Genomic DNA, 14,514 nt, shown 5'->3' on the forward strand with positions numbered 1-14,514 from the left:
GTCAGTCAGAAGCCCAGACAGTTCTGATTAACCCCCAGGTTGGCTGGCTCCAGGGCTTCCAGACTTTACAAAGGCCAGAGAGAGAACTCAAGAGAGATGGGGTCAGCTGCATAGAGCTGCCCTCTCCCCTTGGGGAAAGATGTGGATGTAGACGCTGTAGTCCAGGCCTGTGCTACCTGATAGCTTTGGAGTTTGAGGCTGGAACTTCCCTGTGGAGAGCCTGCAGCCCTCAGGCTGAAATGTGATTTCTGATTAAGTTCAAAGCAGATAAAGAATAAATTAACTGTTAGCATTGCTTCTAGGCTTCACCCCACAGTTAACCTGGTAACAGCCAGGTATGCCTGACTCAGCATAAAAGGGGCTGTTTGGGCTGGAGAGATGGCTCAGCGGTTAAGAGCACTGACTACTCTTTCAGAGGTCCTGAGTTCAAATCCAGAAACCACATGGTGGCTCACAACCATCTGTAATGAGATCTGATGGCCTCTTCTGGTGTGTCTGAAGACAGCTACGGTGTACTTATATATAATAAATAAATAAAATCTTTAAAAAGGGAGAGGCTGTTTGCCTCCTCCTCACTCTCTTACTCTCCCTGTCCCTTCTCTCCTCATTCCCCTTCCCGGTCTCCACATGTTCCTGGCCAGCGCTCTCTCTCTCTCTCTCTATCTCTCCCTCTCTCTCCTCCTTCAACTTCCATTCCCTAAATAAACTCTATTCCATACTATATCCATCATATGGCTGGTACCTCAGGGGGAAAGCATGTCTCAGCACCCCCTTCCACCTCACTGAGCCTCTACCAAGCATCCTGGTTCGTTCTTTGTTCTTTCTTTTTTATAAAACACAATATTAACACCTTTAGTGAGGTCAAAGAACAAGTCCCTCAGATTGTAAAGGTCTACTCCATGGACTCTACCACCTCTGGTCTTAGCAACAAAGCTCCCCTTGATCAAGACAGCCATGCATACATATGGCCAGAGGAAGAGAGAGATGAGCCCCTAGGTCTGTCCATTAAATATGGCCACTGGATAAACTGACCACATGACCACTCCATGGAATGAATAAGGGGAAGGTTTTTATCGTAGATCTGAGAGAACAGCCAGAGGCCTCCGGAAGATTCTAGAGCAGAGAGAGAAAGAAATAGACTGAACGTGGTGAAGGCTCTCAGTGAGAGAAGGGCAAATAGCAAGGGAGAGACGATAGGGAAAATGTAGTGAGAATAGAGGGTTTTAAGGAGAATGAGTGGCTGGCGATGGGATGGGGAAGCCTGTAGTAAGCTGAAGGTGGTTTAGGGTAGGGAGGAGGTGAGAAGGGATGCTAGCATGACCTTTGAAATGTGTAACAGGTGTTTTATGATACCAGCCTGGGGTTTGGTATACTGATAAGCCAGCCCCAGGAAGCCACATCTCCCTCGGCCAGAGGTAAAGGAAGTAACTCCTTTTGGCAGACAGGAACCAGTTGCACAATTTCCTGAAGAATGTTGGCTTTTATCTAACCATCGGAGACCTCCTCTAGTCCAGTTGAGTTCCTTTCTATATATTGGCGCTGCCTTTTGGAGTTTGGGGGATTGGAGTCTCCTTTGGACCCAAACAGTCACCTTGTTGTTTGAGGAAGGAAATGCCACCAGGAGCTAGGATGACACTCCTTCAGACTGCTGCTGATGCAGAGCTAAATGGATCTAGGGAATCTCTTCCCTATTATGAAGAGCTTACCATGGCCTAGAATGTTCCAGACTGTGAGGCCGCAGATAAGTATGTGCATGTATAAAATATTAACAATCACACCTGACTCTTGAAAGGGATCACTTGATACCATTGTTTTTAAGTTTGTAAAATATTTTATATTGTCATGTTCTTATTAATGTGTGACCTTGGGAATGAAAGGAAAAAGCAAAGGGTGCAGTTCAACAGGGATACGTTTGTGTATCAAGTTGATAAGGGGTCAGCTGTGCCTGACAGTTTTATGTCAGCTCAACACAATATAGTCATCTGAGAAGAGGGAACTTCAGCTGAGGAAATCCCTCCATAAGACCAGGCTGCAAGAAAGCCTGGAGAGCATCTTCTTAATTAGATGAGGGAGGACCCAGCCCATTGTGGGTAGAGCCACACCTGGGCTTGCGGTCCTGGGTTCTATAAGAACGCAGGCTGAGCAAGCACAGAGAACAAGCCAGTAAGCAGCGCAGGCGTGCACATACACACACTCTCACGGCCTTTGCATCGGCTCCTGCCTCCAGGTTCCTGCCCTGTTTGAGTTCTCATCCTGACTTCCTCCGATGACAAACAGTAAGTATAAGCCAAAAACCCCTTTCCTCCTCAAGTTGCTTTTGGTTATGTTTCATCACTGCAATATGAACCCTAACTAAGACACATGGGTACCAAAGCTCTTGGCAAAGCCAAGAAGGCTGACCACATAAGTCCTTCTTCCTGACTTAAGCATGGGCATTTCCTAAATGCCCTCAGAGTTTGAGATACCCCAAGGTAGACAACTGGAGAGGTGGCTTAGCAGTTAAGTGTTTGCTTCTCTTGTGGAGGATCTGAATTCAGTTCCTAGCACCCAAGTCAGGGACTCCACAACTTTAGCACCTGGGGATTCAATGCCACTTTCTGGCCAACTTGGGCACCTCCATACATGAGACTTACACACAGAGAAACACGCACATACATTTAAGTCTTTTTAAAAGACTATGTCTTGTTTGGATACTACAAAGTGAAAACACAGACAGGAAGTAGGGTGGACCCAAGAATGACAAGGGCCTTCTTTTCTCTCCTTGTTCTGACTTCCGCTCTGGCTGGCTGACACCCAGTAATTTCGACATAAGTAACCAACCTAACTTTCTGCAAGAGAACAGTAGATCCCTCCGAGAGACATCACAAACGAGATAATTAAGCAGTAGTTGTGCCTTTTGCCCAGCTTTGTAACTTGAACACAGGGAGTCCCTTGACGGACTGCTGTCTTATCTCTGCTCTGACATACAATCAGGAGTCTGCACAACCATACTTTTTTAAAGTCTCCTTTTCAAGGTCCGAATTCTGGAGGGAGGGGCAGGGGGACCAAAATAGCCATATTTAGCTACAGATTTAGCTGTGTTCAAGGCGCCAGTGCACACAGCCAGTGCTCAAACAATGCATCCTCTCCTAAGGCCTACACCCCGGCATCTTGTCCAGGGCTTAGTGCTACTGCTGTGTCTGTGTGCACCCCACGCCGGGCTGAGAGGGGCTGAGGCTGCACAGTCAGCAGTCCACTTTGCACTTTACATCTAAGTGACACACCCAGATCAGAAGGTCACACCTTGGGGCCTCAGGCAGAGCTGCCTGGCAGTGAAGGACGGCCCTGAGTCAGCTGGCAGCGCGCGCGCACCGCGTGACCTGTGGTCACGTGACGTGCACGGGCCCGTCTGCCAGTGCTGTTGCTGCTGCAGCTGCGGAAAGCCTACGAGTAAGTGGGAGCGACCCTTCGGGATTTCCGGACCCCCGGACCTGGGTCACTGGCGGCCCGAGGGGCGACGTGAGCGCAGTCTGGGTGGGGGACGCCAGGCTACGCGGACGACGGCGAGCCGTTAGCCCTCCCTGTGCAGGGTTACCTGTATCCCTTGGTGCTTTAGGGGAAACTAAGGACCCTGGGAGCAAGCTGGGAGGGCAGGAAGTACCCCACCCCTCCCCATGCCTCGCCACCTTCTCCAAGTGTCCTACGGTGACTCCGCGGCACCTCTGGTACTCGAAGGGAGCTGGAGGCAGGGGACCTGCCCTAGGTGAGGATGAGGATGTGGACAGGAGCAGGCCCAGTTGTTGGTGACAGTGGCCCGCCGACTGTATGCTATGTAGTTCGCGTGCTGTCGTGAAATCGAGGAGGCAGGTACTGCCGAGTGCAATTTTACACTGGAAGGAACGGGCCAAGAAAATTCTGGTGCTTTGTAAGGTCCTCTCCAGCCAAGGACTGACCCCTCAGTACCGCCTCCTGGTGGTTGGCGAAGACAAGCCGCCCAACCTGTTCACCTATGAGCTGGGAGGAGAAGGCTGTTGCTTGGCTGAAAGGACTCTGTCCCCCTCCCCAGTTTTCTCTGTCCCTGCCCTCCCCTTAATTCAATTTGTTATGTCCACGCTGCAGGTCGAGATGAAGCTCATTATTCTGGAACACTATTCACAGGCCAGTGAGTGGGCGGCCAAGTATATTAGGAACCGCATCATCCAGTTTAACCCAGGGCCTGACAAGTACTTCACCCTGGGGCTCCCCACCGGTATGCTGTGGGAAAGAGAGGGTGGTGGGTAGCGGGTTTCCAATTGGGGGAAAGTAAGCACATAACAGGTAATAACAAAGCAAGGTAATCACAACTAAGACAATGGGCACGGGGTTCGTATAACCTTTTGAAACAAAGAAAGGGTGCAAGATGGTCATAAATAACTTTTTGAAATAAAGGCACGATTGCCGTTCCTGGAACAAGCAGTAAAGAACCAGTTCTAGTTAAAGTTACAGGTGAGGCATAGCTCAGTCCTTGAAAAACAGAGGTTTAACCATAAACAGGAAACAGAAGTTAAATCCTAACTCAGCCCGGTTCTCTGCAGGTAGAGGGTACTAGCTGAGCCCTGCTCACAGGAGAACTGAGAAGTTAATCATTCAAATACTTTTCTATAAAGCTTAGTTGATTATAAAGTCCAATTGTCTTCTGGAAAAGAGTCTGAATGTTACCTTTACAGGAAGATATTTTGATCCAGTGCCTTGGTGGTTTGTCCGACCCATCCACCGTAAAGAGGCCTTCAGACTTCTGCAGTAAATATTTCAGGCGTCACTATTACAGCTGCTCATTTTGCCACTGTAGGTGGAAAACAGCCACCAGTGATATATATGTGGATGCGTGTGGCTAGATGTTTAAAAACTTTCTTTGTAGACACTGAAGTTTGGGCTTACATAATTTTCATGTCGTGAAATATTCTTTTGATTAAAATAATATTTAAAAACTTTAAAACCACTCTTGGGCTGGAGAGGTGATGGCTCAGCAGTTAAAAGCACTGCCACTCTTGCAGAGGACTGGAGTTCAGGTCTAGCACCTAATGACAGTAGACCCCAGCCATCCCTAAGTCCAGCTTCAGGTGATGTAAAGCCCTCTTCTGGAGTCTGCAGACACCTGCATTCACAGGCGTAGTCTCACACATGAAAGGAAATTTTGTTCGTTTGTTTGTTTTGAGTCAAGGTCTCACTAGGGAGCCTTGGCTTGGAGCTGGCTATCTAGACCAGACTGGACTCACACTCGGAAATCCACCTTGTCCCTCCCCAGTGCTACGATCAATGGTGTGCACTACCCCACCTGGCAAGGAAAGCTTTCTAGCTGCTGAGCCACCTCTCCAGTCCCACTCAGTAGATAAGTCTTCCAGTGCCTGCTGTACACCAAGCAGTTATGGTTCTGGGGATAGAGCAACAACATTTTTTAAAAAAAAGCATAAATGCCTACTTCTTAAAACTTAAATTATAGTGGGAAAAACAGAGTAAGCAAGTTAATTAGCAAGATGTAGAGTATGTTAGAAGGCAACAGGAGAAAGTCTGGGGAGTGTACCTAGGGGGAGCTGTGTCAGATGTCGTGGCAGAGAAGGTCTCTGAGAAAGAGGCACTGAGGGAAGCCTGAAGAAGTGACGTGAAGGAAGAGCATGGCCTCTGAGAGGACAGTGGTGCAGAGGCCTTGAGGTAGAGCCCCTGACAGGCTGGAGCAGCCTCTGCAGGATTATATTTGTGAGGCAGAAGGATGACACTATTGGGTTGGGAAAAGGATGACGGTCTCTGCTGGATGAGGGTAAGTTCGAAGGTTTCAGTTATTCAGAACTGGCACCCACAGTGTAAACGTCCTTTGTCTTGATTTGCCAGTTAATATCTTGGCACATTTGCTCTTTTCTCTGTCTACCCTTGTAGTTTGTTGTTGGAATCACATGAAAGTAGGTTCTGGGCAACCTGACACTTTAAGTCTTGCAGCCCTAACCTCCCAAGAATGAGAACATTTGTCCCCCATAACCACTATAGACCCAAGGACAGGTCTGTCACAGCATGTTGCAGCATCATCTAATACACAGTCTATATTCAAAGCTTTCCCTAATAGTCTACATGAATTGTGTTTGGGGCATTAGTGTTTATTTCCTTCTCCTTGTCTCTACACCTGGCTAGGAACTATTCCTGTGTCTTTAAGCCCCACTCCACCACCACACCCCCCATCTTGGAAGGTTAATTTTAAATTAACCCACTCTCCAGTCAGTGTTCTTTTATCTGCGTTCTTTTTGGGCCCATCACTAAGCCGTACGCACAGTGCAGCTCGTCAGTCTTAATCTCTGTGGTCTTCCTGCCTTTTGTGTGCTTACCTGCTCACGAGACTCCACTCAGGACTGCTGTTGCTCTGATAAGTCTTCCTGAACCCTGAAGCACAGGGTGACCCTGTCACAGCTTACATCTCTGCTGTGTCCCCATTTCTACAGTCTCCTCTAGGCTAGTTGTCTCTGTCTTCCCGTCTACAGCCCTGTGCCTTGCATCTAGTTGATGCTTCTAGAACAGCACATGAGTAATCGAGTCTGGTACTCATGCAGATGCTAACCAGTGACTTCTGTCAGCTGTGTGGCTAGCCCTGAGAGACCTTCACAGTCCTGTCCTAGAGCAGAGAAGTCTAGGGGCGTTAGACACCAAGCGCAGAGTCGATAGGCTGGTGGATAGGTGAGACTACAGAGCTGACAGACTTCTTGATCCTCCTAGGAGCTGAAGGGTGTTTGTGGTTGTGGTGACATTCCTAATTGCCTCTCACAGGGAGCACCCCGCTTGGCTGCTACCAGAAGCTGATTGAGTACTATAAGAATGGGGACCTGTCCTTTAAATATGTGAAAACCTTCAACATGGACGAGTATGTGGGTGAGTGTCTTTCGTGTTCTTCCTGATTCTTGGGGAATCGCCACTTCTCACGAGCTCAGCCTTGGAGAGGAATGGCTCAGCCTTGGAGAGGAATGGCTCAGCCTTGGAGAGGAATGGCTCAGCCTTGGAGAGGAATGGCTCAGCCTTGGAGAGGAATGGCTCATTTGCTTGCCCAGCTGTAGAATGGCGCTTACCTTAGTAGCCAATGCTAAAGGATGCTGTGATTGATATAGAAGCTTCTTGGGCACTGCAGACATTTTAGAGAACACTTGCTTAATATGAAGGTGCTTTTTCCCCTCTGCTTGGTCCCCAACTCCATGCCATTTCTCTCTGCAAATTCGATCCTGGGATCCAGGTTCTATGTCTGGACTGTGTTGCCTCTTTCTGCCAGGCACCCTTGGTAGAGGATGGGACTTGTGCCCTTGGTCGTCATCAATGTCACCCAGTCATTTTGTTTTGGTTTCATTTTAAATGATAAAAAACAAAGAGAAACCTGGTAAAACACTTTAAACAGTTGCCATCTTCAAAACTGGGTGTTTTGAAGTAGCCAGACTGCTGGGGTCTAGGGAAAGGGCTGATAGGCAGGAGGTTGTGTTAGACCAAGGAATAAGGGGCACCTAGGACACTGGCATTTTGTCTAAAAAGCTCAAAATCAAGGCTGCAGAGATGGTTCGGGGGTGAGGAACACGCACTGGCTTTAAGCCCAGCACTAGGAAGGCAGAGGGAAGAGCGTCTCCATGAGGTTAAGTGGTAGCATGTTTTCAAGGTCTTAGTGAGACCAAGCCAGCCTGGTCTACGTAGCAAGTTCCAGGATAGCCAGGACTCCATAGCGACCCCATCTCAACTCCCCTGTCTACCAGAAGAAGAACATACACTGTTTCTGCATTCAACCCAAGCACCCACCTCAGGTGGTTACCTCTAAACTCCAGCTCCAGAGATCCAGCCCCCTCTTGTGACCTCCAAGGACACTACGCACCTCTACCTTCACACCTCTGGAGACTCCTATCCAGAACTATGCACTCTAACCCTGGCCAGCTGTGACTTCCTGTCAGGTAGCTCCCCACCCCACCCCCACCCCCCTCTTTCAAAGTGCTGGGAACTACTGTTTCACCCCAGAATCTGACTTCTCTAGGCACCTCATGAGTCAGGTCAGTAATGTGTTCATTTGGATGTTTGTGCCTGGATTTTGGGTAGCATGTTTTCAGGGTTCATCCATGTAGAGTATGTAGCAGAATGTCTTTTTTTCTTTCTCCTTTTGGTTTTCTGAGGTAGGATCTTGCTGTGTAACTGAAGTTGGTCTGGAACTTATGATCTGCCAACTTCACCTCTCGAGTGCTGGGATTGCAAGTGTGTACTTCTGTGCACAGCAATTTCTTTCAGAGAATTACATCGTGTGTGTGTGTGTGTGTGTGTGTGTGTACATGTGTACATCAGGGGGTTACTTGCTGGAGTCTGTTCTTCTACCATATAGATCCTGGAAATCAGTCTGTCAGGCTTGTGCTAAGTACCTTTAACCACTGAGCCATCTTGCCATCCCTGCTTTTAAATACATTTTGAGACAAATTTTCCTTTGGTTTTGGCATAGCTGAAGATTGAACCTGAGGCCTGGGGTATGCTTGGCAAGTACCTCACCACTGATGAACATTCTCAGTCTGATTTTTTAAAAAAGAATTATAGCATTTTGAGACAGGGTGTCACTATGCAAGTCTTGTCTGGCCTGGAACTTAACTGTGTAGACCAGGCTGGCTTTGAACTTCTAGAGATCCATCTGCCTTTGTCTGCTGGGTGCTGGGATTAAAGACACTGTCTTTAATATTCTTATTTGTTTTGTTTTGAGACAGGGTTTCTCTGTGTAGTCCTGGATGTCCTGGAGCTCATCCTGTAGAACAGGCTGGTCTCAAACTAATAGAGATCTACCAGCCTCTGCCTCCCAGGTGCTGGGATTAAAGGCAAGCACCAACAAGTTTTGGGAAGCTCTGATATTCTCCCCAACCACTCAATACTTAAATAGGGGTTCAGGTGTAGTTGAACAAAGGAATGAGGGGTGGTTTAGAAGGCAGGGGGTGGGCTGGAGAGATGGCTCAGCGGGTTAAGAGCACTGACTGCTTGGGGTTGGGGATTTAGCCCAGTGGTAGAGCGCTTGCCTAGGAAGTGCAAGGCCCTGGGTTCGGTCCCCAGCTCCGGAAAAAAGAACCAAAAAAAAAAAAAAAAAAAAGAGCACTGACTGCTCTTCCAGAGGTCCTGAGTTCAAATCCCAGCAACCACATGGTGGCTCACAACCATCTGTAATGAGATCTGATGCCCTCTTCTGGTGTGTCTGAAGACAAGAGACACTGTGCTCGCATACATACATAAATAAATAAATAAATATTAAAAAAAAAAAGGCAGGGGTAAGGGATGTGCTTGCTGCCTTTCCCAGTGGGCTCAGTCCTGCCACCCAGGTGGGCAGGCTTCCTCAAGCTGCACAGTGTCCCTAGACTGCAGCTTGTGATCATTCTCTTATGAAAAGGTAATGTGTGTGCCTCCCAACCCCAAGCTGGTGCTGGAGATCAAACTGAGGGTCTCATATGCTAGGCAAATGCTCTACCACTGAGCTACAGTGGGGGTGAGAGTGAGGATTCCCATTCCCGGTACCCTCGCCCATATGAAGCTACAGTTGAGCACAGAAGCGGCTGTGGTTGAGTGCACACCAGCTCAGCCTGTCCTACGTGACATGGGTCAGGTGGGCAGTCTCCCAAGTGACCATGACGCCAGTGTGATCTCCTCAGGAGACTCAGCTGAGTGAGTGCCCCCTGACCCCACAGGTCTTCCTCGAGAGCACCCAGAGAGCTACCACTCCTTCATGTGGAATAACTTCTTCAAACACATTGACATCCACCCTGAAAACACCCACATTTTGGATGGGAACGCGGCTGACCTGCAGGCTGAGTGCGACTCCTTTGAGGAGAAGATCCAGGCTGCAGGAGGGATCGAGCTCTTTGTTGGAGGTGAGCAGGGCACATTCCACAGTGTGTATCCTGGCCTCGAATGGCTGCAGTATGTGGGCAGGAGAAAAGGACACGCCTATCTCCATGTGGCCCCTCAGTGCTAACATACCGGAGTCATCTATCACATGCGGGATAGGGAAGGCATAGAGTGCAAGCCCTAGTTGCCTCAGCCCTTCTGCCCTGGAACTGTGTGACCTGAAATGGCCTCTTCATGCACTCAGTGCCTCTTCGAGAGGTTTGGATTTGGATCCTGATATCCTCAAGCCTGCCTTACCAAACATCCATGGAATTTAGCTAGACATTTAAAGTCATAGGCTCCAGTTCCAAAACGCAGTGTTCAGTCCTTGTGTGCTGTCTATCAATTGAACCCTAGGGAAGCCAGGAGCATGGGGAGAAGGCAGGAACCTGGGTGCCCACTTCTTGGGTGCTTAGAGTGTCCACATGTTATCCTGTTGGAGCTGCATGGTATCTTATTCCTTAACCCAGCCTCTTAGAAGAGAAGCAGGAAGGTTGTGGCAACGTCCCAGCACTTGGAAGGTGGAGGCAGGTGGATCTGAGTTCAAGGCCAGCTGGGTTTACATACTGAGTTCTAGCACTGCAAGGGCTATATTAAAGTCTCTGCCTTTATTTAAAAGAAGGAAGGGAGAAATAGTAGAGAGGAGTCAGGAGCCTGCAGGTCCTGAGCTCTCATGACCTCAGCCATCCAGGCAAGGGTTTGTTTGCTGGGTTCCAACTCTGGGGAAAAGGGGGAGAGGAGTTGTACTTCTCCACAGTGTGGGGTGAGAGGGAAGCTGTCTTGCACAGTTCTGAGCTGTCTGAGGGTGGGAAAAAGTTAACCGGAGTCTTGCGTGTGCCTCAAGTATGAGAGATAGGGAGGGAGGTCACGTGCTTGAGGAAGATCTGACATAGTATACAATGAGAAGAAATGCAGTTCTCAAGGATCTTTTCCCGAGCAGGGGACACTATGTGCTTTTGAAGTGTTGGTCCCTGTAATCAGAGCTGTTCTGCCATCCCTGCAGGCATTGGCCCCGATGGACACATAGCCTTCAATGAGCCAGGCTCCAGTCTGGTGTCCAGGACCCGTGTGAAGACTCTGGCCATGGACACCATCCTGGCCAACGCTAGATTCTTTGATGGTGATCTTGCCAAGGTGCCCACCATGGCCCTGACAGTGGGTGTGGGCACTGTCATGGATGCCAAAGAGGTAAACGTCCAAGGCCTAGGCCACAGCTTCTGCTAAAGTGGGGCGGGGGAGGGGGAGGGTTATTTGGTTGTAGATTTTTAGCTGTACAGGCACCAAGTGTTCATTCTTACCAAAGCTGAACTCTTGGTAAAGAGAAGCCGACCTCCTGGCTTGTCTTGACACTGCTTCTCCGCTTCCAGAAGTGAGGGCGATCCTGGGGTGAGGGCAGTTCTCTGAGCTTCCTGTCTATACCTGAGGGCCAGGGCTGGGCTGTCTGTCTCTGCTTATGTCCCTTTGATACAGCACTGGTGGAGGAATAGGAATCTGTACCTGCCTTGGTTTTGAGCAGACACGTTTGGTCCCTGCAGTTGGTTTGAAACTGCAACCCAGGGATGCTGTGTCAGTAGCCCTGTGCTTGAGGGCAGTAAATGCAGTAAATTGCGATTAAATGTTTTGGGTTGAGTTTACTGAGTTTTTCTCCTAAAAAGTCAGATATCATTTTAATTTTGTTTTGTGGTTCCAGTTTCCTTGCTGTGTCTGAATTTTACTTTATCTTGTTTTTCAAAATCATGTTTCTCATGCGAGTCTGTATGTGTGTGTACTGTATGTGTACATATGTGTATGCAAATGCGTGTCACAGTTCTCAAGAGTTAACAGGATAACTTTTGAGTCGTTTTGCTCCTCCACGTGAGACCCAGGGGTGGCCTCAGTCAGGTTTGCCTGCACCTTCATTGCCGAGCCATTCACTGGCCTGTGTGTTTGAATTTTGAGGCATTCTTTGTTTTTCTGAACTATTATACTCAGTGGGAAATGGTTGTAGATAATTACTTTCCAGTTTCTTTGCTCAACTCCCTAAGTAAGCATATAAATTAGTGGAGAGGTGAACTTTAGTGAATTCTGGTACCTGGATTTCTACTGGGTGGCCTGAATCCATCCCTTGGGGATTTCTTGCCTCTTGAAAGCATGGGGGTTTGCAGGCCATCTCTGATCTGGAAATGGAACAAGGGCCAGAAGTAAGGTAAGGCTTTAGCCACCTCCCCATGCCTCTGCATTCAGTCCTTTGAGACAGGAGCAGTAATGCCTTTCTTTAATCCCAGCACTCAGGAGACAGAGGCAGTCAGATCTCAAATTCAGCCTGGTCTACAGAGATTCTAGGCCAGCCAGAGCTCCATGTAGTGAGACCCCATTTCAAATGTCCACTCCCTGAGGCAGGAGTGGAGGACTTGGGATGGAGGAGCAGTCTGCGGAGCTGAGCTCTTAGGGTCACCTCGGCAGCTGTGCTCTTGGTGTCTTAGGTCCCGGGGAGCCTTTGCTTTCTGTAGACAGAGAACACCGCACTGAGCCATGCTAGCACTTCAGTGCTCTGAACCTGAAGGAGAGCAGCAAGGGGTAGCCTTTCTGAGAGTCGACCTCAGGGGCCCACCGACCAATGCCTCCACCTCACTTCCCAAGCTGGCCCGTCTCCATCTCTGGCCTGTTCTCTGGTCCCCAGGTGATGATCCTCATCACAGGTGCTCACAAGGCTTTCGCTCTGTACAAAGCCATTGAAGAGGGCGTGAACCACATGTGGACAGTGTCTGCCTTTCAGCAGCATCCTCGCACTGTGTTTGTGTGTGACGAGGATGCCACCTTGGAACTAAAAGTGAAGACCGTCAAGTATTTCAAAGGTGAGGCTCAGGCCCGGGCGGGAGGGAGGGAGGGAGGCATGGGTCTGGCTTTCTGGGTTTTATTTCATTTTTATGTATTTGAGTCAAGATCTCACTGTGTATCTCTGGCTGAGCTGGAACTAGCTTTGAAGATACTGAGTGCTGGGACTAAATGTGTGTAACACCACACCCAGCGCGTGCTTTATTTTTTATTTTCAGACAGTCTTAACTTTATGGCCTCCAAGTCATGATCCTGCCTCAGACTCTTGAGTGTTGGAATTAGAGACATCACTACCACACATGACTTATTCTGGACATTTTAATCCACACTTGTGATTTTGTGTGTGTGTGTGTGTGTGTGTGTGTGTGTGTGTGTGTGTGTGTGTGTGCGCGCACCATGGTATACATGTGAAGGTCAGAGGGCAAGTTTGGAGTTTGTTCTTTCCACCAACTTTATATGGGTTCTGGGGATCAAACTTGGGTGACCAGGATAATACAGCAAACACCTTTACCCACTGGGCCATCTTCCTACCCACCCCCTGTGACTTCTGTCATACCCTGCTGCTCCGTGATAGTCATTCCTTGTTCTAGTCATGACTGGAAGGGTCTGTTTCAGGAGATCTGTTTGCTACTGAGGAGACAAGGAAATCTATAAACCATAGGCTGTGGTAACATGCAAGACGTGGAGCCTTGAGTTTTCTCTGTCAGACACACAGACATTTCTCCTGCAGCTAGGACACTAACCCAGCTCTATGGGGATCTGTATTTCCTTTACAAGATGCTTAGAGTTGTCCCCTTGCTGAAAAGATGAATCTTTGTTTGTTTTTTTAAGACAGGGTATCTCTGTGTAGCCCCGGCTGTCCTGAAACTCACTTTGTAAATCAGGCTGGCTTTGAACTCAGGGATCTGCCCAATTCTGCCTCCCAAGTGCTGGAATTAAAGGCGGTGCCACCACATCCAGCTCGAAAAGATAAATCTGTACTCAGTCCGTCCCCACAGAGTTGGGGATTCTGTCACTCCCCAGAACTAACTGTATTTAGTGTTTGGAGATCACAGAGGTCCAGGTCTGCTCTGAGCCACTTGAGAGTCTCACTGATAACTGTGGACTTTGCCTCTGCCTGCTTTGACTACTGTTTGTTTTACGTTTGTTACAGGTTTAATGCTTGTTCATAACAAGTTGGTGGACCCCCTGTACAGTATCAAGGAGAAGGAAATTGAGAAAAGCCAATCTGCTAAGAAGCCATACAGTGACTAGCCTCTGCTGGGACATGGTGCTCGGGACCTCAGAGGGACAGGCAGGCCTTTCCTCAAGTGTCTGTAGGAGACGAGAATCACTTTTCAGTCCACTATGGCTGCTGCAGATCCTTGCTCAGCACATACAGGTTAGGGAGTTTAGCTGTGGAGAACACGGTTTATAACTTTTCCCTCTTTTCAGTACTGGAGGCTGGACCTGGGGCCCATGCACATGTCAAGGAGGTGCTTTGCTAACTGAGCTCTGTCCCCAACTCCATAATGTTTTGTATTAGAGCTCTTCATCACTGGCTGGCTGTCATTATACCTTCATAATGTTTTGTAACAGAGCTCTCCATCACTGGCTGTCATTATACCCAGGGGAGGACTCTCGCTGCCCTTCTGCCCGTACGACATGCCCAGCACACTCCCGTCAAGCACTCTGTATACGCACTCTTTCTTGAGTGGGCAGGGATTAGGGCTTGTGCACTCTGGACGAAGCCTTTTGGAGTCTTGAGAGCCCCTCTTCTGGCAGCCTTCCCATTGAGAATTTTTGTTTTAAAGAATATATTCTTGAGCCTGAATTATGCATAAGGAAGCA

General features: G+C 48.6%; 1 protein-coding gene across 1 annotated transcript; it reads left to right on the top strand.

Moving 5' to 3' along the window:
- Positions 1-3,363: 3,363 nt before the first annotated feature.
- On the top strand, positions 3,364-14,222 carry Gnpda1 (glucosamine-6-phosphate deaminase 1). Its single transcript, XM_032885808.1, has 7 exons — positions 3,364-3,429; positions 4,099-4,228; positions 6,766-6,867; positions 9,672-9,854; positions 10,874-11,058; positions 12,530-12,704; positions 13,838-14,222. Exons 2-7 carry the CDS (start codon positions 4,105-4,107, stop codon positions 13,936-13,938), a joined length of 870 nt encoding a protein of 289 aa, XP_032741699.1. The 5' UTR covers positions 3,364-3,429; positions 4,099-4,104; the 3' UTR covers positions 13,939-14,222.
- The last annotated feature ends 292 nt before the right edge of the window (positions 14,223-14,514 follow it).

Source organism: Rattus rattus, chromosome 15 (genome assembly GCF_011064425.1).
Source record: "Rattus rattus isolate New Zealand chromosome 15, Rrattus_CSIRO_v1, whole genome shotgun sequence".
Classification (NCBI taxonomy): domain Eukaryota; kingdom Metazoa; phylum Chordata; class Mammalia; order Rodentia; family Muridae; genus Rattus; species Rattus rattus.

What these genes read in the sequence shown, in the direction of transcription:
- Gnpda1 (XM_032885808.1), top strand. Translation starts at nt 4,105, where the DNA reads ATGAAGCTCATTATTCTGGAACACTATTCACAGGCCAGTGAGTGGGCG. An exon ending in CACCCTGGGGCTCCCCACCG is followed by an intron (nt 4,229 to 6,765) that starts GTATGCTGTGGG and finishes TGCCTCTCACAG; the next exon opens with GGAGCACCCCGCTTGGCTGC. An exon ending in CAACATGGACGAGTATGTGG is followed by an intron (nt 6,868 to 9,671) that starts GTGAGTGTCTTT and finishes CTGACCCCACAG; the next exon opens with GTCTTCCTCGAGAGCACCCA.